Here is a 25,566-nt window from a genome sequence, read left to right on the forward strand (position 1 = left end):
ACTTGTATGCAAGGCAGATGATCTTGGTGTAGAACAGGATTATCCTCATATCTTTTAGAATCCTTGTATGGTCCATAGTCTAAATTTTGCTCTAAAGAGTATATGCAATCCACCAAATAAAGAGCAAAGATCCTCACACTTATGGATCATGTTCATGGATTGAAGACTTAGAAAGTGATGTGCAAAACATTAGAAATTTCATAGTAAATCATCAACATGCACTTTCCATTTATAACAAGCATTCTAAACTACATTTGTTAAGAGTTGCATAGACACGTTTTGCATCTTTAATCATTATGGTCAAAAGGATGAAAATGAGTAAAAGTGTATTGACCAGTATGGTGATTGAAGATGATTGGAATTTATATTATGTTGATGATGATGATAAAGCTCAAAGCAATCACAAGATTGATTATTGATGACAAGTGGTTGGATAGAATCTCTTATTCTCTTGCATTCACAGAGCCTATTGTTACGTTTGTGCGAATGGGAGATCGGGTCTGTCCAGACCCGATCCAATCCTTATATAACCACACGCCCAAATATACTAGGCGGTGGCATACTTGTAATTTTTTATTTATTTTTGTACAAACTGTTGTAACCTGATTAGGTTAACATTTTTAATAGTGATTAAGGATTGCTGGGCTGCATCGGCCGTTGGCACCCTTTTCCTCCATTGACTTCTTTTATGTCCTCTCTTCTCAATCTTTCTTATTTTCAGCCGAAGATACACGTTGCTGTGAAGATTCTAACATGGTATCAGAGCCAGATTTTTGCAGCGTCCTTCGGTGAGTGTTTTTCAGTCTGGTGATTAGCCCTAATCTGCCCTAAATCCTCCTTTCTGGCGTGATTAGCCCTAATTTCTGTTTCTGCCCTAAATCTTATTTTCTAACGTGATTTGCCCTATTTTCTGTCGCTGCCCTAAATTCTGCCTCAAGTCGTCTGCCCTAATCATTTCTATTTCATTATTTCTCTTCGAATTTCTTGTTCTTCTATTCAGTCATGGATCAGCCGAACTCTTCCCTTTTATCTTCCAGTTTTCTCTCCCAACTTATCTCCCAAAAACTGAATCACAGTAACTATTTGACTTGGAAACGTCAAATTGTCCCTTTTATTAAAAGCCATCGACTCCATGGACATATCGATGGCACCACTCCAGTACCTCCAAAGTATATTGACCGTGAAGTGAAGAAGACTGTAGTGGGAGATCAAGCGGCTGGGAGTGAGATCAGTTTTGAATATGAAACTATTACTGAAAACAATCATGCGTATGAAGTTTGGCTGGCTCACGACCAGTCCCTTGTTGCCTACATTACTTCTACTCTGTCAGAGGAGGTATTAGGAGGCATTGATGATGATTTAACAGCCCTAGAGTTGTGGTCTACGCTTGCCACGACCTACTCTCAATTATCGGAAGCTCGTTTTCTGCAATTAAAAAGGCAATTTCACAACATCAAGCGTGGGACGTGTACAGTTTTGGAGTATTTGAATGAAATAAAAAGTGTAAGTGATCAACTTGCTGCCATTGGACATCCCGTCAGCGGCAAGGACAAAGTGCAACAAACTTTAAGTGGACTGGGAACAGATTTTGACATATTTTGCACAGCCTTGGAAGTTCTACTTGTCCTCCCATCTTTTGAAGATTTGAAGGCCAAGCTATTTCAGCACGAAGCTAGTTGTGTACAGCGACAAAATTTGATTCCTTCTAACAGCCACAATGTACTGATCACGGGGACACATGCACTGCAAGGGAATCGCACCCGTCCTTGGACTTCTCATGCAGGAATGGGAAGAGGTATTCTTCCAACACCACCAGGCGTGAATACTATGTCTACTATGTCTACCATAACCAAATACTTTGGGAGCCAATGGAAATAAGGGTCATTGTGGATGCACAAGTTTAATGGGAACCTTGTTGTCAATGGAGGATGAGGGTAAACGGTTGGTTAAGTAACAGGCCGTGAGGATGGCATCTCCCCAAAAAGATGCAGGTAACTTGGTATGAAGCATTATGGAACGAGCCACATTTAAGAGTTGACGATGTTTACGTTCAGCTACTCCATTTTGTTGGGAGGTATGAGGACAAGTAAACTGAGGAGAAATGCCATTATCGGAGTAAAACTTTATTAAGGTTGAGGCTTTGAACTCAAGGGCGTTATTAGTGCGAATGTTTTTAACAAGAATACCAAACTGGGTCTTTATTTCAATAATAAGATTTTTGAGAATACATACTACTTCAGACCTTTCCTTCAAAAGGAAGACCCAAGTGACTCGAGAATAATCATCAACAATGACAAGAAAATACCGAAATCTTGACCTACTAGCAACTCTGCTAGGACCTCACACATCAACATGAAGAAGATCAAATAGTCCACAACTTGACGGGCAAAGACTCGATGAATAACTGCTACGGGTGTGTTTGCCAAGTTGACAGGCTTCACGCTGGAACGACTCTAGTATTGAAAGCTGAGGAAGAAGGTGACGGAGCTTGGAGACAGATGGATGACCAAGTCTGAGATGCCACTGGAAAGAGGAGGACGGTGAGGTGATCGATGATGCTGCAATACCCACTGGATCCGACAGGAAGTAGATGCCCCCTTTCTCATAGCCTCCACCAATCTTCCTCCCAGTTTGCAAGTCCTGAAATGAACATAAACCATACTCAAATATAACACGACAGTGTAAGTCATTAATCAATTGTCCAACTGATAACAAATTTGTTGGGAACTTAGGAGCATATAACACATTAGGAATAGTCATAGACTGAGAAATCTTGATATCACCATAACCCAGAATAGGTGACCATCTACTATCTGCAAGTTTCACATGACGTGCTTGAGGCAACATGTGTAGCACAATAAACATAGAAGGTTTACTACAAAAGTGTCTCGATGCTCCGAAATCAATAATCCAAGTAGTACTTGTATCATGTGGGACACTATCAACAGACATAGCACTGTCTATCATGACTGTAGAGGCCGACGGCTGGGAAGTTCTGAGTGCTAGGAAGTCCTCATACTCAGACTTGTTGATACTCACTGTCACTGTCTCAGGGTGAGAAGGAGATAAAGACCCATCTACAACTGATGAAGCTGCCTGAACAGACCCAATAGGAGACGGTAAAGAATTCTTGCCCTGCTTAGATGCAACATTTCTTCCTAGGGATGCAACGGAAGGACAACCATGTTTATCCCAACATCTGTCTTCTAAATGTCCTATTTTACCACAATAGGTGCACTGAAATCTCCCCCTACCTCCTCCTGACCCACGACCAATGCCTCTCCTCCTGAATGAACCGCGTCCACGACCTCCTGAGGCTACCAAGGCAGAAGCCTGTAAGTCACTAGAGGGCTGAGAAAGGGTCACAGCAAGACGACTGAGTCTGTTGTAGGCTTCGACTAGGTCAGGGATTTCTGCTCCAGTCAACATCTGAGCCTTTGCTACAGCATATTCAGGGGAGAGACCCTGTAAAAACTTCGCAACCATAGACTGTTCACCATGAGTTTTATGACATGGGGGATGTAATGCTTTAAGTCGTTCATAGATGGACTTGAGGGAAGTGAAGTACGGAGCAAGACTTTGACCACCCTGTTGCAAATTAAGTAATTCCTCCTCTACTTGCAATATCTTGCTAACAATTCTTGTCATTTGAGTAAGTTTGTTTCAAGAAATCCCACATTTGTTTGGCCGAGGTATAGTGTGCAATAGTTGATGCGATTTGTGGTCGCACACTATTCATGATCCACGACATGACAATATTATTATCTCCCTTCCATGAACCATATTTTCCACTCTTTTCGACAGGCTCATTTTCTTCTATAACATGCTCCTTCTGATGTCTAATCACTGACATCATAAACACACGAGACCAAATCTCATAGTTAGATCCATCTAACTTTACCGTAGAACCATAAAAGAATGGATTTCCTCCACTTTTAACCTCATCAGAAAAATCAGTCCTGAGATTTTCAGCCATTGCAAATCTATCTGTTGAACAAGAAAACTTTTCTTGTTCAACATAAGCCATTAAATGCATTTTCATTGGCTACTCCAGAAACCATAAAGGCTACAAATGCTTTGATCCCTTGACTCAAAAAGAGTATATCAGTGCGGATGTCACATTCTTTGAGTCTCAACCTTATTATAGCCTCACTCCTATATCTGTTGAGATGCCACGGTCTCCAGACCCACTACCTATTCCTCTTATTCCTTTGGAGTCATTCCCTGTTGAATCTCCTTTGTCTGTTGTGTCCAAGTTTCGTGATCCACCGCTGGTCTACACACGTCGACAAGGAACCTCCTAAAACATAAAACTTTTCTTGTTCAACACTATCCACAAGAGATCAACCACCACAGGCAAGAGAATATATATATATATATATATATATATATATATATATATATATTGAAAAAGAGACTGATCAGCAAGACCAAACTTCCCACACAGCCACGTTAGATGCACAAGAGCAAGCAAACCGCTGTCCAACTGTTGACAGCAACCCACGGCCAAAAAGAACAGCAATCTGAAAAAAAACTGCTACCAGCAAGCCCACAATAATCTGCTCCAACCAACAACTTGTCTATTTATGTATCTAACGCAGCTATACCACACATTAATTTTCACACATCATGGATAACGACAGCAGATAAATGTATTCAACGTAAACTGCCACAGAAAAATCATAAAGAGCAATCCTCCACTTGGCTGCCTTGATCATAGACCACATCAAACCATAAGAGTCTCCACGACTGGAGTCTATTCACGCATACCTCCTTGCGTGAATAGACTCCTCCACCTAGTTCCGTTGCTGAAAATCAGTCAACTAGAACAGATGAGAAAAGAAGAAGGAAGAGACAGAAGAAGAGGAAGCAGAACAAGACGGTGGAAGAGATAGCCTGAGAAGGAGAAGGAGGGTCGCCGGCTGTTCACGTCAGGTCGCCAGATTCACGGACATCTGCAGCCTATCGCCGGCTGTTCAAGTCGCGTCGCCAGTCACGTCCCGCTCTGATACCATGTTGCAGCCTTGAAACATGGAGAGAGAGAGAGAGAGGGCTGAAGACGTGAGAGTTGAGAAGAAAAGAACTCATCTCATTCACTAACCTTAATCTCTATTATAAAGAGATTAGGGTAGAAAGAAGATTTACAGATTACATCAATCTAAAATAAAGAAAATATTAAAGAGATCTTATAACTCTTTAATATTACAAAGAACCACCTAGAAACATAAACATTCTTATTTCAACATCATGAAAGAACTAAGCACATAGAGGTGAATTGTCATTATGTTTGGGATCTTATAAAAAAAGGTGTGGTGTCTACAGTTCATGTAGCTTCTGAAAATCAGGCAGCAGATATGTTTACTAAGGCTCCTCCGATTGGTGATTTCTCCAGATGTTGTGACAATCTGAGCATGGTTAATATCTATGCTCCAGCTTGAAGAGGAGTGTTGAAATCAGAAAGTTTATTTTTAGTGTAGCAGTTTTCTGATTATTTAAAAATAGAGTCTTCTTTTGTCTTTTTACAACTTTATGAGTCTCTTTTATGTAACACCTCTAGACGTGCCCTAATCTCTCTTTAAGTAGAGACTAGGTCACGATAATAGAAGAACTCTCTCTCTCTCTCTCTCTCTCTCTCTCTCTCTCTCTCTCTCGCGTTTCTTCCTCCATCATTGAACAGCAACAAGATGAGCTTTGGATCGTCCTACGGACCCATCAGAATGATATTTGATGGTGAATACCCATTTGGAGCCAACAACATCACAATTCATCAATGGGTCCACCAAGTCCCAAGTCTCCCAAGAAAGAAGAACATCCATTTCCTCTTGCATAGCATGCTTCCATCGTGAATCTAATAAGGCTTGGTGGTGAGAGGTCGGAATAGTGTGACTAGCCATAGCTCGATCAAAATGCACCAAACTTGTGCTCAAATGGTCCATAGAGACCGAGTTAGAAATCGGATGCCTTGTGCACTGTCGCTAGTCCTTGTGAATAACAATAGGTAGATCATCTACAGAATAGTCATCATTTCTTCCTGAGTCAGTCTTATCATTGGAACTTACCTCGTGAGAAGATTCTGGTAGGCGATTTGGAGAGGAACCTTGATGTCGAGTATAGACTATTGGAAGATAAAGAAAATGATCACTTGACAGTGGTTGAGAGGACGGGATAGACTCAAGTGATACTAGGGGAATAGGAAGAAGAACAAACACAGGAAACTCAGACACAGTGGTACTTGGAGCGGAAAAATAAGGACGGGACTCAAAGAATGTAACATCTGCACTGACAATCTCTTTCTTGTTATGGGGGTCAAAACATCGATAGCCTTTTTGAGTGGCAGAATATCCAATGAACACACATTTGACAGCTGGAGCCCAAGATGTGTGCAAAACAAGTGCATCCAAATACTTTGGGAAGTATATGCAATAATGGTCGATCTGGATATAGTATTTGAATGGGGATGCGTTCTTGGATCATCTGTTGGTGAGATAGCATGCAGTAAGAATAGCATCACCCCAAAAGTAGGCAGGCATATGAGTATGCAACATGAGGGTGCGGGCCACATTTAGAAGCTGTCGATGTTTGTGTTCAGCAAAACCATTTTGTTGGGTGGGGACCCGTATATTATGGACGAATCCCATGATTGGCATAAAATTGAGGTAGAACTGAAGATTTAAATTCAAGGTCATTATCAATGCGAATATTTTTTACAGTAACACCAAATTGAGTTTTTATTTCATTGACAAATTTTTGAAGAATACAGATGACTTCAGACCTGTCCCGTAACAAAAATACCCAACTGACTCTAGTAAAATCATCAACCAAAACAAGGTAATACCTGAAACGTGAACGAAAGAAAACTCAACTTGGACCCCAAACATCAACATGGAGAAGATCAAATGGACTTTGACTCGATGGACTCTGACTCGAAGGGAAACTACTACGTGTATGCTTGCATAACTAACATGCATCACATAAGAAAGACTTTGATGTAGAAATATCTGGAAAAATGCGATGAAGCTTGGACACAAAAGGATGACCCAATTTGAGATGCCACTGCAAAGGAGAAGGCTTTGATGTGAAAAAGGATGTTGCAACATCTACAAGGACAGAAAGGAAATAGAGCCCCTCACGTTCATGGCCACTACCAATCATCTTTCCAGTTTGTAAGTCCTGAAAAGAACATGAACCAGGATAAAAAATGACTCTACACTGTAAATCTCTAGTCAATTGCTTAATAGATAACAGGTTAACAAGAAAGCGAGGAGCATATAGCACATGTGTAATGGTGCCCAAAGGTGTGAGGTAGATATCAGCACTGCCCAGAATAAGGGACAACTTGTCATCAAGCAATCTGACATGTTGTGGTGTAGTGAACCTGGTAAATATAAAAACATCTGTGGTTGATTACAACAATGTTTGGATGCTCCCGAGTCAATCATCTATATCATACCTGGGTCACTGGTAGGGACACCAACAGAGAAAGTTGAATCTATTGCAGCAGTGCTGGTCGAGGCAAGGGTAGACCACTGAGCTAGGACCAAATCATATTCCTCCTTGCTTATAAGTTGACAGAGTATGATGAAGGTAGGAGAGAACAGGTAGGAGACTCAACCAGAGAAGTAGCCTGTGAGGAAGTTGCATTAGATGAAGAAGACCCTTTTCCTGCATTTATCCCTTCACCACATCCTGGTGGACCAACAGAACGTAGATGGGGATGCTTGTCCCAACATCGGTCCTCTAAATAACCTAGTTTACCACAACAGAAGCACTGAAATCTGCCACGTCCTGCACCACGCATCCTAGTTCCAACAAAAGAACTATGGCCACGTCCTCCTGACATCACAAGTACAGAGACTGGTGTGTCATGCGTAGGCTGAGTAAGAGTGACTGCAAGACGACTCAGCCTATTATAAGTATTTGCTAGGTCTGGAAGATCACTGCCTGTGAGATTTCACCACAGAATACTCTGAAGATAACCTAGAAAGAAACTTTGCCACAATACTAGTTTCAAAATGTGATGCATAGCAGTGCTTGCAAGGTGGGCGAAGAGTTTTTAGCCGTTCATATGCAGCAGTCAATGTAGCAAAATATTGTGACAGATCTTGATCTCATTGCCATATGTTACAAAGCTCCTCTTCCAATTGTAACATGTTAATAACATTAGTGGCATGAGAATACGTCTTCTTCAGGAAAGACCACATATCTTTAGCTTTGGTATAGTATCCAATTGTTGGAGCTATGTGGGACTCTACACTGTTCATAATCCATGCCATTACAATGTCATTATCTTTCTCCCACACAGCAATATTTCCCTTTGTTCTCAAGAGGTTCATCTTCTTCAATAATATATTTCTTTCTATGACTAGCCACAGACATCATAAATACCCTCAACCAGATTTCATAATTAGAACCATCAAGTTTGATTGTGGTCCCATACGAAAAGAAGTTATCAGCCATCTTGTATTCATTAGAACTTTCTAATCTACTACCGTCAGCCATAGTAGGAAGCAAAAAAAAATTGACATACTAGTAAGGATGCAACAGTCAAACACTACAGAGAAATATATGTCTACTATCTTCAAAGATCATACGAATATCACATGCTAGGTAACACAAAAAAACATGTGTAATCACAGAAACTGCCCATGTCTCAAAAGCATAATAGAGAGTAGAAGATAGGTTACAGAATTTTAGTCGACTGCAATGGATTTCCAGTTTAAAAAAAAAAAACTGATCCTTTCAGCCGACTGCTTACACCTTCAAACGACTGAAACTGCTGTTGATTTCTGCTGCCTTATGCCGACTGTTTACACCTCTAGAGAAAAAAAAAGGAATCTGCTACAGAAATCTGTTATTATCAGTCTCCTCCTGCACTGTCGGCAGAACACCATCCATGTTTCCTTTTTTTTTTCCAAAACAAAGGACTTCACGATCATCACGTCTTACACATCATAAAAAAATCTCGATACCATCTGTTGTTCCTCATACCAAACAGCAGCCACGAGATCCACTTAAGGATCTGATCACGCCTTCCACATGAGCGTGATCAGTTCTTCTCCACACATCACACCCAAACTTTATTTCTTTACTGGCGATGAGAAGAGGAAAGAGAAAGAAGTCGCCGAAGGAAGAAGTCACTGGAAAAGGAGGTTGCCGGAAAATTTACTTGGTTGTCGCAGCCAGTGGTAGCTCTGATACCATGTTGCAATCAAAGAGAGAGAGAGAAGTTTTTGTTATTCATCACGTAACCCTAATCTCATATTAAAAGAGATTAGGCTGTCGACTACATATTTACAATTTCAGTCAACTAAAATATAAGAAAACAGTAAGTAGTCCCTTGTCCACTTTCTAATATTTCAGAAAGTCTCAAATTGACTAGAAAACTTTAACACTGTTCATGTTTTTTTTTCATTTTATCATTCTTTGGAATTGAGAAATTTGTCGTACCTCTGTACCCGCAATTTTTAAAAATGTTGTATCTGAACCCATACCACCATACCCGAACCGTATTGTACCGTACCGCACCCGCACCCATGTGACATATCATAGATTCAGTAATTTAGTCCCATAAAAAACTTATTACTATATTGTATCAGGTGAAATTTGTCAGTCATTTTGACAACCACATACTGGCATAATTCACTTTCATAATATGAGACATCTTTGAAACAAGTTTCAGGGATTTTAAATACAGTCTATTTGATATAACTCATAATATGCACCTGTATAACATGTCATAATATGCCACTCTGGTATTTAACATTATACTTTAAGAACATAAAAACCGGCAAGAGAAAAATTTTATAAATTTCTTAAGGCTGCACGAGATTCACCTTGGAAGGCATTCCTACATATTTAAAGTAAAATGTATAACCTATTCCATACAACAATATTAAAGCTCTCATGGCACTTCATATCAGAGTCTATGTCAGCCCTCCAAAATAAGAAATTCAACTTTTACAACAAAAGTTGTTGCAAGACCCCCAAGGTGGAACTCATATACAATAATAAGAAATTATTCAATACCCATTTTAAGTATTCAAGTTTCAAAGAAGTTTAAGTGGACGATTTTGATTATTCTAACGGAAGTGTGCCTTGCAAGTAGTATATACTTGCTATTTTGTTATGTTTATGCAGTTCATACTTTTTCAAAGAGAAAATTTTTGTCCAATTTTTTCTTAACTTTTCTTATTATTATGCATTTGTTCTGTTTTTTTTTATTTTAAAATTACGAAACTAAATTTGCAACTATTTACATTATGTACACAATCTTGGATTCGTCCTATACAGGTTATGTCACACATTTTATGAGATTGATACCAAAGCAAAAAGCCATAAATTCTCCATGAGGCTAAACTAATAAAATCTTATGAATTTGTAACCCACTAAACAACATCAACTCAAGTTAAAGACAAGTCTAACGTGCATGTACATAGCTGACTGTGCTAGCCATAGCTGACAATTGAAGTCACTGAATGAGAGAACCACCAACACATTAATAGGTAGGCCACAGGTGCATCAACCTCATTCAAAGTCCATGGGACATATGTTCCAATTCCATTGTTAAATTCAAAGTGTGTTTTAGGCTTTTAGAAACCAAAACATAATCACTTTTTGTCACACTGCATATGATTTTGTAGGCAAACATGAAAACTTTGCTGTAATTGATCAAGCACAAGATGATAGTGAGACACCAAATCTAAAGAAGTTGACTCCTGATCAAGCTTAACAGAAAAGTTGAAAAGGAAATGTAGCTTCTTATAATAGAAGTTCTAAAAACATCAATAGAAAAGACACTTACTAGTGTCCCTCCAATCTCTTGAGCTAGATCTTGGCCAAAAATCTGCTCAACCAAAGACAAAGCAAACTCCACAGCAGTTCCTGGGCCACGGCTTGTGGTAACTTCACCAGATACTTGTACATTTGATTTAACTCTCCAAAATGTAGGAAGCTTGTCGAGGAATGCTGGATGGCCAGTTACCTAGTAACAGTTTGAGTATAACATAATGCATATGAAACAAAACTAAATGACCAAATTCCTAAAAGAGAGCATATCATTAGAGGTTTTTGTCTACAAAATAACTTTGTGGTCAAAAGTGCACTAGGCAGTGGACAGCAGCGTAGATGCGTAGGCTGAGGCACTTAATCAGATCAAACAAACAATTTTTTTTTTTTGGGTTCTATCTTACAATATATTCATTGACATGAGTTTGAAAACCACCAATTTTCTGCTTTTCTCCTTGTTTTCCTCTCTTTTTACCCCAATTTTTTGTTGAACAGGACTGCCTATTAAGAGTCACATCAGTCCAGTGGTACTTTGTATATCAGTTCTGCTCATGTTGTAACATTTGCCTGTGTGTTATTGTCCTTTCTATCATTCTACACTGTATAAGCAATGTGATAGTCATAGGAGATACACAGGTTAGAGGGCCTCTTTTGTAAATAGTTAAAAGTAAAGAATAATGAGTCGGGCCCCTTGTTACACCCAGTTACTACAGCTTAAATACCTCAAGTCTTATTGTTTTAGGGTTATGCAAGATTAATGAAAGTTTACCTCTTGGTGAGAGGGATTGTCTGGCCCTATGCCCCTAATAGAATGTTGGGGAGGGTGCACGAGGAAATTTTATTCTAATCTGCAGGAACCTTGATACTGCTGCTATTCATTGGTATTGGAGCCTTATGGCAAGTAAAGAAGCACTCACAGTGCTGGCTGATGGCAGGATGTTTAGATGGAGTCCAGCAGAACTAGGGTGACCTAGGGTAGAGATTGATGGAGGTCAATACCCGAATGCAGACCATGATGGCAGAAATGTTTGGTATGCTGTGGGAGATGCTAAATCGATTCGGCGAGAACAGTCTGCACCACAATACCCCTGTTCTGCCACACAATCCAGGTACGAGTCTGACTTCAAATCCCTTGTTTGATTTATTCCTGCGTAAGGGGGATTCATCAAGGTTGCACTGACCTCCCAAAATGGATTTTCCAAAGTTTTGCAATGCAGACCCATTTAGCTGAGTTTTTAGAGCAGAACAATACTTCAGTTGCCAGGGCATCACAATTGAAAATTGTGTGGGTCACGCTGCTGTTCATTTAGAAGGACCAGCCATATGCTGGTACTGCTGATTGGTGGCCTAGCAAGAAAAACCCAGTTGGACCCAACTCGTAGAAGCTCTAACCATTAGATTTGGGCCCTCAACATATTTAGATTTCAAAATTGAGCTTTCTAAAATCAAGCAATGAGGGTTAGTGATAGAGTATAAGTAATGTTGCAGCCGTGAGGTTTGGAGATGGTAGGTCGTGAGATGTGGAGAGAGAGAGAGAGAGAGAGAGAGTAGCACCCATAAGACTTGGAGAAAGAAAACTTGATTATTCACTAACCCTAATCTCCATTATAAAGAGATTAGGGTAGAAAGAAGATTTACAGATTACATCAAACAGAAATAAAGAAAATATTAAAGAGACCTTGTAACTCTTATATTACAAAAAGTCATCTAGAAACATAAACTCTTCTAATTCAACACTCCCCCTCAAGCTGGAGCATACATATTAAACATGCTCAGCTTGTCACAACATCTAGAAAAATCACCAATACGGAGAGCTTTGGTGAAGATATCCGCAGCTTGATCTTCTAAAGGAACATGAATAGTGGCAATGGTTCATCCTTGATCGAGATCCTGAATGTAATGGCAGTCCACTTCAATATGTTTAGTTTTCTCATGGAAAATTGGATTGTTTGCAATGTATGTGACTACTGGCTACTTGATTGTCACAATACATCTTCATAGGAAGCGAAATCGACACACTTAGGCTAGATAGCATGGATCTAGCCCAAGTTAGTTCTGCTGCAGTTTGAGTCATAGCTCTGTATTCGGATTCTGCACTAGATCTTGACACCACACCTTGTTTTTTGCTTCTTCACGATATAAGGTTGCCTCCCACAAATACACAGAATCATGTGATAGATTTCTTGTCTTCACTGAGCCAACATAGTCAGCATCACTATAGGCTTCCACTTCTAGGGTCTTGTCTTTTGTGAACAAAAGACCTTTGTCATGAGACGATTTCAGATATTTGACCACCATCAAAGCAGCATCCCAATGAACTTTCCTGGGTTTTTCTATAAATTGACTTAGTTTCCCCACCGCAAAGCTAATGTCTGCTCTTGTCACAGTAACATAGAGGAGTTTTCCAATAAGTGATCTATATGATCGAGAATCCACTAATTCTGTTTGGTCATCATGAAGATGTATGTGTGCATTCATAGGTAGATTAGTCGGTTTAGCTCCTAGCATCCCGGTGTCCTGCAGTAAATCAATAACATACTTCCATTGAGAGAGAATGACACCATCTCTATTTCGAGCAACCTCTATTCCCAAGTTTCTTTAGAAGGAGATTCAAAAGGAAAATGACTCCAAAGGAATAGGAGGAATAGGTAGCGAGTCAGGCGATGATGGCATCTTAGTAGAGATAGGAGAGAAGCTATAATAAGGTTTAGACTTAAAAAATGTGACATTCGCACTGATATACTCCTTTTCAATCAAGGGGTCAAAGCATTTGTAGTATTTATGGTTTCTAGAGTAGCCTATAAAGATACACTTAATGGCTTGGGCACCCAATTTATCACGTGTGGGTCCAAGTATGTGAACAAAGCATGTGCAACCAAATACTTTGGGAGCCACGAAAAACAAGGGTCGTTGTGGGTGCACAAGTTTAATGGGAACATTGTTGTCAATGGAGGAGGATGGTAAACGATTGGTCGAGTAACAGGCAGTGAAGATGGCATCTCCCCAAAAGTATGCAAGTAAATTATTATGAAGCATTAGGGAACGAGCCACATTTAAAAGTTGGTGATGTTTTCGCTAAGCTACTCCATTTTTTTGGGAGGTATAGGGACAAGTAAACTGAGGAGAAATGTCATTATCAGAGTAAAACTTCATTAAGGTAGATGCCTTGAACTCAAGAGCGTTATCAGTGCGAATGCTTTTAACAAGAATACCAAACCGGGCCTTTATTTCAATAATAAGGTTTTTGAGAGTACATACGACTTCAGACCTTTCTTTCAAAAGAAAGATCCAAGTGACTCGAGAATAATCATCAACAATGACAAGGAAATCACGAAATCTTGACCTACTAGCAACTTTGCTAGAACCCCACACATCAACATGAAGAAGATCAAATAGTCCACAACTGGACGGACTCAGACTCGGTGAATAACTGCTACAGGTGTGTTTGCCTAGTTGACAGGCTTCAACCTGAAATGACTCTGGTACGTACTGAAAGATGAGGAAGAAAGTAATGAAGCTTGAAGACATATAGATGACCAAGTCTGAGATGCCACTGGAAGGAGGAGGACAATGAAGTGATCGATGATGCTGCAATACCCACTGGATCCGATAAAAAGTAGATGCCCCCTTTCTCATAGCCTCCACCAATCGTCTTCCCAGTTTACAAGTCCTAAAATGAACATACACCAAAGTCAAATATAACATGACAATGTAAATCATTAATCAATTGTCCAACCCATAACAGATTTGTGGGAAACTTAGGAGCATATAACACATTAGGAATAGTCATAGACTGAGAGATCTTGATATCTCCACAACTCATAATAGGTAACCATCGACCATCTGTAAGTCTTACATGATGTGTCTGAGGTAATGAATAGAGGACAATAAACATAGAAGGTCTACTACAAAAGTGCATCGATGCTCCTTAATCAATAATCCAAGTAGTATTTGTATCATGTGGGACAGTATCAACGGACATAGCACTGTCTATCATTACTGTAGAGGCCGATGGTTGGGTAGATCTGTGTGCCAGGAAGTCCTCATACTCTGACTTGTTCATGCTCACAGTCACTGTCTCAGGGTGAGAAGAAGATAAAGACTCATCTACCACTGATGACGCTGTTTGGGCAGATCCAATAGGAGAGTGTAAAGAGTTCTTTCCCAGCTTAGATGCAACATTTCTTCGTAGGGGTGGCGCCGCGGAAAGACGGCCATGTTTATCCCAACATCCGTCTTCCAAATGTCTTATTTTCCCACAATAAGTGCACTGAAATCTCCCTCGACCTCCTCCTGACCCTCGACCCATGTTTCTCCCCCTAAATGAACGGCGTCCACGACCTCCTGAGGCTGCCAAGGCAAAGGCATGGATATTACTAGAGGGCAGAGAGAAGGTCACATCAAGACGGCTGAGTCTGTTGTAGGCTTCAGTCAGGTCAGGGATTTCTGTTCTAGTCAGCATCTGTGCCTTTGCAACTGTGTATTCAGAAGAGAGACCTTGTACAAACTTCGCAACCATGGACTGTTCACCATGGGTCATATGGCATGTTGGACATGGAGAACGTAATGCTTTAACTTTAAGTCATTCATAGTTGACTTGAGAGAAGCGAAATACTGAGCCAGACTCTGGTCGCCCTGTTGCAAATTAAGTAATTCCTCCTCAACCTGTGATAAGATTAGAAAGAATAATCTTTGATTAACCTCGAAATCTGCCCTAACTCCTCTTTATATAGACTAGAGGAGAGAGAGAAGTTACAAGAGAACCATCTAAAGGAAAAGTTATTACAAAAGTACCCTCTTAAACCTAAAACTGAATATAAACACATCTTAACACTCCCCCTCAAGTTGGAGCGTATATGTCAAATAGGCTCAACTTGGAACAACAGCTTTGGAATGGTCCCCTTGCAAGAGCCTTAGTAAAGATATCAGTCGTTTGCCCTGTAGTTGAAATGTGTGAGGTACTTACAAACCCCTTTTGAATCATGTCTCTGGTATAGTGACAATCTACTTCAACATGCTTGGTTCTTTCATGAAAAGCCGGATTATTAGTAATAAACAGTGCAGCTTTGTTATCACATAACAGTTGCATAGGAAGAGGCACTTCGACAGTAAGATCCAACATCAGGGATCTAACCCACATAACTTCAGCAGTACCCTGAGCCATAGCTCTATACTCAGATTCTGCACTTGATCTGGCAACCACAGTTTGCTTCTTACTCTTCCATGTAACCAAGTTGGATCCAATAAACACACAAAATCCAGTAGTGGATTTTCTGTCCGAGGGGCATCCTGCATAGTCGGCATCAACATACACAGATATAGTGAGTGAGGTACCATTCTGAAAGAAGAGTCCCGTTCCTGGTGAATTCTTTAGATACCTAAGAATCATCATAGCAGCATCCCAATGAACTTTCTTGGGCTTATCCATAAATTGACTCACTCTGCTAACAGCATAGGCAATGTCAGGTCGAGTAACAGTGATGTATAGGAGCTTCTCAACAATCCCTCTATACTGTCTCGCATCAACATCTTCAGTATCATCATCATACAAGCGGGTATTGATATCCATAGGCGTGGATGCAGGTCGACACCCCAGCATCCCTGTCTCTTGCAAAACATCAGTAACGTATTTCCTCTGGCACATGATAAGGCCCTTTTGATTTCTGGCAAACTCAATACCGAGTAAATAACGTAGTTCACCAAGGTCCTTGGTGACAAAGTGTTGTCCAAGGACATCCTTGATGTTGGAAATCCCCTGATCATCATCCCCTGTAACAATGATATCATCAACATAGACAAGAACTATCACCGTACATGTAGAAGTCTTCTTGACAAAGAGGGAATGGTCGGCCGAAGAGCGTCTGAAGCCCTCATTCTCAATATTCTCTGACAATTTCTGAAACCAAGCTCGAGGACTCTGTTTCAGACCATAAATCGTCTTTCGCAATTTGCACACTTTCTGACACTCCCCCTCAGCAACAAACCCTGGTGGTTGCTGCATATACACTTCTTCATGTAAGTCACCATAGAGAAAGACATTTTTGACATCAAGTTGTGATAGGGACCAATTCTTGCTGACAGCCACAGCAAGGAGAATCCGTAAAGAAGCATGTCGTGCCACAGGAGAGAAGGTATCATAATAATCAACCCCATAAGTTTGGGTATAGCCTTTTGCAACCAGACGAGCCTTATATCTGTCAATGCTGCCATCCGCTCTGTATTTGATAGTAAAGACCCATCTGCATCCAACAATGGCGGCATCAGCTGAAGGAGTAACAAGTGTCCAGGTGCCTCTAGACTGAAGAGCATCCATCTCTTCTTGCATAGCTGCGGCCCATTTGGGATCAGAGAGAGCATCCATGGGATTCTGTGGAAGAGCAATAGCCGACAGCCCCTTTACAAACTGTCGGTACATAGGGGTGAGTCTATCCATGGATAAATGACCAGAGATAGGATGCAAAGTGCAACTGCGTTTGCCTTTCCTTTGAGCAATGGGCATATCAAGTTCATTAGGAGCATGAACATGCTCGTGACATTCTCCTATGTCATCATTACATAAAAAAGTGTCAGTTGAGTTTGTGTCAGGAATTACCTTGGGCGTGCTGGGTGAAGGCACAGGTGCACATTGAACAGGCGCAACAGGTTTAGTACGACGTTGGTAGACAGCCCCAAAACGTGGATCTACTGGTTTTGGACAACTCATGAGAGGTAGAGGAAAATGGACTTCATCATTCAATTCAGGCGCCCTTAATTGAGTTCCATTGGGGGAGAAGAAAGAGGTTGATTCAAAAAATGTAACATCAGCACTCACATAATACCGACGAGTAGAAGGATCATAACATCGATATCCCTTTTGAGTGCGGGAATAACCAACAAAGATCGTTTTGATGGCCCGAGGAGACAACTTATCTCACCCAGGACCAAGCAACTGAACAAAGGCAACACATCCAAAAACACGAGGTGGAACAAAAAACAAGTCTCTGTCAGGAAAGAGGACAGAGATAGGAATAAGGTCTCCCAACACAGATGACGGCATACGATTAATAAGATAGCATGCTGTGAGAACAGCATCTCCCCAGTAAGAATGGGGAACATGGCTATGTATGATAATGGTTCTGGCAACATCAAGAATATGACGGTGTTTCCGTTCAGCAACCCCATTTTGTTGGGAGGTATAGGCACAAGAGGTTTGGTGGATGATACCCTTATCCCTGAAAAATTGTTCTAAAGAGGAAGCACAGAACTCAAGAGCATTGTCAGAGCGCACAATTTTGACACAAGTATCAAACTGAGTCAGAATTTCATTGATAAAATTTTTGATTACATGACCCACTTCAAATTTATGCTTCATAAGAAAAACCCAACTAACACGACTATGGTCATCGACAGCAACAAGATAATATCGATGACCTTGAAGATCAGGTGTACGACTCGGACCCCAAACATCAAAATGAAGTAACTCAAACACAGAATGGCTACTTCTACTGGGCCGCGGAGGAAAGGATGACCGATGGTGTTTGCCCAACTGACAAGACTCGCATTGAAAGGAGGACTTAGGAGACAGCTGAGGAAGAACATGCAGCAGTTTCTGAAACGGTAGATGTCCAAAACGTAAATGCCAAGTATAAGCCGAGGAGGAGGACGACCCTGCAGAGGTAGACCCAGCAAAGGGAAAGGGATGCACTAGCCTGTAAAGACCTCCCTGTTCACGGCCACTGCCAATCACCCTGCCCGTCAGTATATCCTGAAACACAAGAGAAGAGGAGTCAAATATCGCACGACAGTTTAAATCTCTGGTAATCTGACTGATAGACAGTAGGCTATGTGGGAATTCTGGTGCATGAAGAACATGTTGCAACGGCAATGATGAAGTAAGTTGGACCTCTCCATGTCCAACAACTGGAGAATATTTGCCATCTGCTAGAATAACCGAGCGACCAGGTGGAGTAGGGACATAAGAAGTAAACTGAGCCTTGTCTCCACAGAGATGGGTCGATGCACCCGAATCAATGAGCCAATCTGTAGTGTCAGTAGCAGGAGTATAGTCAGAATACATACCAGATGAAGACGCACTGGCAGCAGTAGTAGTGATAGTAGAGGTGGTCGGATCAGGAGCTAGTTGAGTTCTATCACCAATCAAGTTTCTCAACTGAGAGATAATATCATCTGCACGTAACTCACTGGAGGAAACAGTATGCTGAGGCTTAGGCTGCTCTGGAGAATCAGTAAATACAGTCTGATTTGCAACAGCTGGACGACCATGTTTCTGCCAACACTTATCCACAGTGTGACCAATGCGATGACAAAACTGACATACTGGGCGCGAAGTGGTATTGCCACGACCACGGTATCCTCGTCCTCTGGCAAAGAGGGACCCACCTTTGCCACGAGTAGCAAGCATAGCAGAAGTGGTATCAAGAACAGTCGACGCAGGGATTGGAATTCTGCTTAGCCTACTATAAGCCTCATCAATAGGAGGAATCGAGGGACTAGTGAGCATCTGATTCTTTGCTGATTCATAAACAGAGTCTAATCCAGAGAGAAATACCCCTACCATAAGCATATCTCTATATGCCTTTTGTTGTTCACACTTACATGCAGGAAAGTAGCTATTTAGTCTCTCAAACATGGACTTGAGACTAGAATAATAAGTATGAAGAGGTCGACCATCTTGTCGCATCTGATGAATATCATGATGAAGCTGCATAATTCTTGTTTCATTCCTTGCTTGTGAATAGGTGGCTGCAAGGGAATCCCACATATCCTTTGCACTTTCCTTATACAAGACTTCATTTGCAATGTCTTGAGAAAGAGTACCAACAATCCATACCATAACCAACGAATTATCTTTAAACCAAGTAGTATATTTTCCTACCTTCTGTACGGGCTCGGACTCCAATATGAGATGTTCCTTCTCATGAGCGATCAAGGTTCTTTTTACTTGCATGGCCCACATCTCGTAATTTCCCCCATCCATTTTGGTGATAATGCTAGAAAATGGGGAACTCTTCATCTCTCCCGACGATGCAAAGGAAGAGGTATTAGCTCCACTGCTAATTTCAGACATCTTTCAACACAAAGGAGGACACCGAGCCACGGAATAAGAAGTGCAGGCAACAAGGAATATAATCACATATGTAAAGACAGCATGCTGATCATCGAGCAATAGCAGTCAAACGCACGAAGTAAGCCATAAGTCTGATCGGCTGGAACGAAACTGACAACGCTGATCAGACACAAGCCGACGAAGAAGAATGAAGAGAGATACCAGAGACGACAGCGAAGCAGCGGTGGCAGGCAGCGGCGGAGCAGCGACGGTGCAGGGCAGCAGCGAAGCAGCGGCGGTGCAGAGATGCTGCGAGAGCAGGCAGAAACTAGGAGCGAAGATGGGCGGAGATGGCAGCGACGGGCGGAGATGCTGCGAGAGCAGGCAGCGGCGGGCGATGACGCTAGGGCGATGACGGTCGTGGTCAGGCGGCGACGGACGGAGAGGGCAGCGATGCAAGCGGCGGCGACGGGCGGAGTGGAGACAGCAGAGGCGATGCAGCGTGCAGCGGCGAAGATGAGGCCAGGACAGCGACTGTGACTGGCGGAGGGCAGGACAGCGACTGGCGGAGGCGTCGGGTGGACACGAGCGGGCAGAGGAAGCGCAGCGATGGGCGCGGTCAGGCGGCGGGTTGCGCCGCTCAATCGGCGCGCCGAGGAGGAGACGGCTGCTGCTCTGATACCATGATAAGATTAGAAAGAATAATCTTTGATTAACCTCGAAATCTGCCCTAACTCCTCTTTATATAGACTAGAGGAGAGAGAGAAGTTACAAGAGAACCATCTAAAGGAAAAGTTATTACAAAAGTACCCTCTTAAACCTAAAACTGAATATAAACACATCTTAACAACCTGCAATATCTTGCTAACATTTTTGTCATTCGAGTAAGTTTGTTTCAGAAAATCCCACATGTGTTTGGCAGAGGTATAGAATGCAATAGTAGAAGTAATCTGTGATTGCACGTTATTCATGATCCAAGACATGACAATATTGTTATCTTCCTTCCATGAAACATATTTCCCACTCTTTTCCACAGGCTCATCTTCTTCAATAACATGCTCCTTCCGATGTCCAATCACAGACATCATAAACACACGAGACCAAATTTCATAGTTGGATCCATCTAACTTTATAGTAGAACCATAGAAGAATGGATTTCCTCCGCTTTTAATCACATGAGAAAAATCAGTTTTATGATTTTCAGCCATCGCAAATCTACCCAACCACCAGCAAGTGAGAATATATATATATATATATATATATATATATAAAGGCTGCGACCGATCAACAATAACACATGTCCAACACCACACGACAACATTAGATGCACAACACTTTCTCCCACACAGCTTCTGAACACCCCACGATATGAGACTGCTGTCCAACTATTGACAGCAACCCTACGACAGAAAACAACAACCCAACAATAGAGAACAATCCCACGATAGACTGCTGTCCAACAATCCCACGACAGATAAAATCCAGCAATACAAATAAAAGACTGACAACACCAACAATACAAATAGAAGACTGCTGTCCAACAACCCCACGACAGAGAAAATCCAGCAATCCAACGACAAAAAAAATTATACACTACTTGCACTATCTTTAGCAACCAACAGCTTATCTATTTATGCATCTAACGCTGTTGTACCACAGATTATTTTCCACTAATGATGAATAGCAACAACAAGAAACATTCAACATAAACTACCGCAGACTCCCACCCAGCCGCGATAAAATATATATGTTTAAACACCCATAGTTGGAGTCTATTCACGCAGATTTCATAGCGTGAATAGACTTCTCCACACGATCAGTTGCTGGAAAACAATCAACTTGAACTAAATGTGTGGAGCAGGAGAAGGAGGCGGTGGAAGAGATAGCATGAGGAGGAGAAGCCGACGGCAGTTTTCTTCTTCACATTGCCAGCCTGATTCACGCCTCAGCCACTGCTTTCTTCACATCGCCAGTCACGATGGCTCTGATACCATGTTGCAGCCGTGAGGTTTGGAGATGGTAGGTCATGAGATGTGGAGAGAGAGAGAGAGAGAGAGAGAGAGAGAGTAGCAGTCGTAAGACTTTGAGAAAGAAAACTTGATTATTCACTAACCCTAATCTCGATTATAAAGAGATTAGGGTAAAAAGGAGATTTAGAGATTACATCAAAGAGAAATAAAAAAAATATTAAAGAGATCTTGCAACTCTTTAATATTACAAAGAGCCACCTAGAAACATAAACTCTTCTAATCCAACAAGTAACATGTGAGAGGGTGGCCTATGGAGGACCCGGTGGGGACGTTTGTAAGATGGTCAAAAAAGGAACTGAGAATAGAGGTGCAGGCCACACAATCCCAGCCTCTGTTGGAAGCTTTTGAAGAGTGGCACAGGAAAATGCTGCAGGTTGGGAGTCACTCACTGGGACCAGAAGCTTCCTAAGCAGTCAGCATGGAAGCCAAATTTGACGCCAGGAGAGAACAGTGGACAACCTTCAGCTTCTAGAAAGGTAACTGAAGGCCGGCCTGTTCTTGCTAAGAGACTAAATCTGGAGCAGATCTGAGATAGACGAGGAAAGCAGTTATGCTTTCAATGTGAGGAAAAAATGGACTTCTGGGCATGTTTGTAAAAAGTTTCATATGCACTTAGCCAATAAGACTAATGAGGAGGATGAACCAGTGATCCAAGAGGAAGTAGAGGATGATGAGGGCAGCAAAGATGAGGCTGCTCCAGAAATCTCATTTCACACATTGGCTGGGGACTATCTACACCAAGTTATGTGTGTGGAAGGGAAGCTTAAGGGGCATAAGGTTAAGGTGCTACTGGACACTGGTCCACTTACAACTTTGTTTGTGAGAAAACAATCAAAGCACATGGATGTATTAGAGAACAACCAGAGTTCAAAGTGGTAAAGGGCAATGGTCATTCAATAGTAAAAAATAAATTTATGATTTCTTACAATGCTATATATACAACTACTAAGCTGACTGGTACACATTACAATGCGTATTTTTACAACATTGCCTCTTGTTCTTCTTTCTACTTTTATCTGCAACGGTTGAATCCGGTATGAACAATGGGTAATTGAACACTACCTAGGCCCCACCTAGGCTTTTTTGTGAGGTTGTAGCCTAGGTTCATCTAGCACTTTTAAGTTTTAACTATATAGCTAAATAAACATCAACTGATGTAAAGTAAACTATCGTCATGCTGCCATAGACCGAAGCCAAATGGGTTAGATTTTACTATACATAGTAGCACGTTGCAAAGGAAAATGGTGTATGACCTTCTTTTTCTTTAGAAGGCCCCAAGCCTGAAGAGCAATGGCAGGAGCAGCACATATAGCACCATATAATCTCTTCTCTTCAGCATGCTTTCTCACTATTTTCTCTAGAACTTGGCAATCCCTAAGCCTTGCAGAACCGGGCATTCCTCCCTGCATTTCATAACAAAAACTGAATTTCAGTTCATGCAATTAAACAAACTCAAAAATTATTACAAACAAACATAAGACATCGCCAGCAGGTTAAACGATTATACTTGTTTTTCCTGCATTATTTTCAACTATCAAGCCTGGACAATTAATATGGATCAGCCTACCAAGAATATTGATGTGACACGCCTCTCATGGAACAAGTTTGGTCAGACAGCAAAAACTTAGTTCACTTATCTCCAGTGTTCTCATACTCTGGTGGTTTAATGAATTAATACTTGGAAAAATAAGGAGTTCATACAAACAGAACCAAGCTATGTGAGACACAAGAGACGAAAAGTTTGAGGACGAACTCACAGCCAGCCTCAAAAGACAATAGAATCCTAATAATACAAAGTTTAACTAGTAGACTGATTGAACTCAATTCATGTCCAGAAGACAATGAGAGCCAGTAATAGGTATCATTTATTCACTTAAGTGATGCTGGAAAACGGAGAACCTACTGGATCCTTCAGACATGTGCATTGTTATTTTTTATAACAAAAGGTCATAAATAATAGTTCACCAGAAAAGGCTGTACAGTACAAAGCGAGTCACGGAACTATAAACTTCCGACGAATACGGAACTATAGAGTGCACCAGAAGAATATGAAATAAGTAGGGAGGAAAAGATATTTACCGGCAGGACCACAAGGTCGAAAACCTCCAGCTCGCACGCCGATATTAACGCATCGGCGACAAGCGTCACCCCCCAAGAAGCTTTCACCTCCATCTGCGGCTCCACCGAGGCAAGAGTGACCCTAGCCCCTGCCCTCCGCAGGATGTCAATCAAGATCGCGGCCTCCATCTCTTCCGTGCCTAATCCAATCGGGACCAATACCTGGATGAAACACCCTAACCTGTAAATGGCGAGCAAACGAACAGAAGAGTTGGCTAACCTTCAATATGCAGAACATGAAAACCGAGCCTTGCATTAAAATGCTACTATTGGTGAAAAGTGTGTGTGCGTGTGTGTGCGTGTGTGTGTGTGTGAGAGAGAGAGAGAGAGAGAGGGAGAGAGAGACAGACCTTCTTAAGAGGGGAGGTGATGAGAGTGGAGGAGGGTGCTGTTGGCTTCACCGCCACCAGCCCCGCTGCCATTGGCCTTACCGACGAAGGATGCAATCGAGAAAACGGGAAAGCGGAGAAGGGTTGGAGAGCCAAAATGGCCATCCTGCCGCCTGCGGTCGAGGGAAGGAAACAGAGAGAGGAAGAGAGGCCCAAGCTGCTCCCGTCACGCTCTTCTTGACGTTGTAGCCTTAATCGGGATAGCGCTGTCAATGTTAAGCTATGTTATCGAGGTACGGGTACGGGTGGGAAAGGGTACGGGTGGAAAACGATACAGGTAAGGCGTTTTTATAAATTGTGTTTTTTATGTGATAATATTAAAATTTTAATTTAAAATTTTAAAAAAAACTAAACAAATGATATCAACAAACAACATAATTTTTTTTATGCGATAGTAATAACTTAAATGTTTTGTCCCTCACATATCGCTTATCCAACAAAATGCAGGATCACTGCTCCCTAAATGCTATAAATACATTATCAACCCCTTTAATACGTTATCAACCTCGAGAAAGAGAAAAAAACGCATTCCCCAAGCTGCCAAACTTAAAACACCGAAAGTGAAAGCGAGAGACGAGAGAAGAAGAGGGGGGTCGGGAGAAATGAGGGAGAGCCCGAGAGGGTCAGTGAGGCAAATGAGGGGGAGCCCGAGAGGGTCAATGAAGCAAGTTATTTGCCGTCCGTTATGGAGAGAACAAGAGGGAGCTCTGGAGGAATGAGGGAGAGCCCGAGAAGGTCAGTGAGGCAAATGAGGAGAGAGAGGGTCAGTGAGGCAAGTTATTTGCCGTCCGTGACCGTCCACTAGTCATCCGTCGCCAGTCGCTGCCGCTGCCCAAAAATCTCTTGCGGTTGCCGTTGGAAGAAGGAAGAAAGTCGATACTCGAGAGGCATTGAGGAAGAAGACGGCGTAGGGTTTTTTTTTTTTTTTTTTGCTTTTCATTCTCATACAGTTTAGATCTGGTTTCGACCCAAAGTCAAATTCAAACATACCACCACGTAATATGGGTACGCGGGTCCATCCAGCTACCACGGTAACATACTAACCCAGCCATTCTTCGTTGTTATTTTTGTGTTAAATTTGGAAATATATATATATATATATATATATATATATATTGTTTAGCATGGTTGTTGACGAGGATGGATTTTTTTTCTTAAATTCGAATATATATATATATATATATATATATATATATAT

At 41.5% G+C, this 25,566-nt stretch overlaps 1 protein-coding gene across 4 annotated transcripts in view; it reads right to left on the minus strand.

The window, feature by feature from the left end:
* The window catches only part of LOC116262516 (protein DJ-1 homolog C), a 32,916-nt gene extending 8,175 nt beyond the window's left edge, over positions 1–24,741 (minus strand). Inside the window, exons 1-4 of one of the 4 annotated variants that reach the window (XM_050080038.1) lie at positions 24,330–24,736; positions 23,941–24,141; positions 23,115–23,264; positions 10,802–10,981 (exon numbers count right to left, since the gene is read on the minus strand). In XM_050080038.1, coding sequence (XP_049935995.1) covers positions 10,802–10,981; positions 23,115–23,264; positions 23,941–24,141; positions 24,330–24,473 — 675 coding nt within the window. In that variant the 5' untranslated portion in view covers positions 24,474–24,736. Of the gene's footprint in view, positions 1–10,801; positions 10,982–23,114; positions 23,265–23,940; positions 24,161–24,329 lie in introns of all 4 variants that reach the window. The other 3 variants (XM_031641964.2, XM_050080040.1, XM_050080041.1) reach the window with 3 other exon arrangements.
* Positions 24,742–25,566: the final 825 nt, after the last annotated feature.

This window comes from Nymphaea colorata, chromosome 10, assembly GCF_008831285.2.
Source record: "Nymphaea colorata isolate Beijing-Zhang1983 chromosome 10, ASM883128v2, whole genome shotgun sequence".
Lineage (NCBI taxonomy): Eukaryota > Viridiplantae > Streptophyta > Magnoliopsida > Nymphaeales > Nymphaeaceae > Nymphaea > Nymphaea colorata.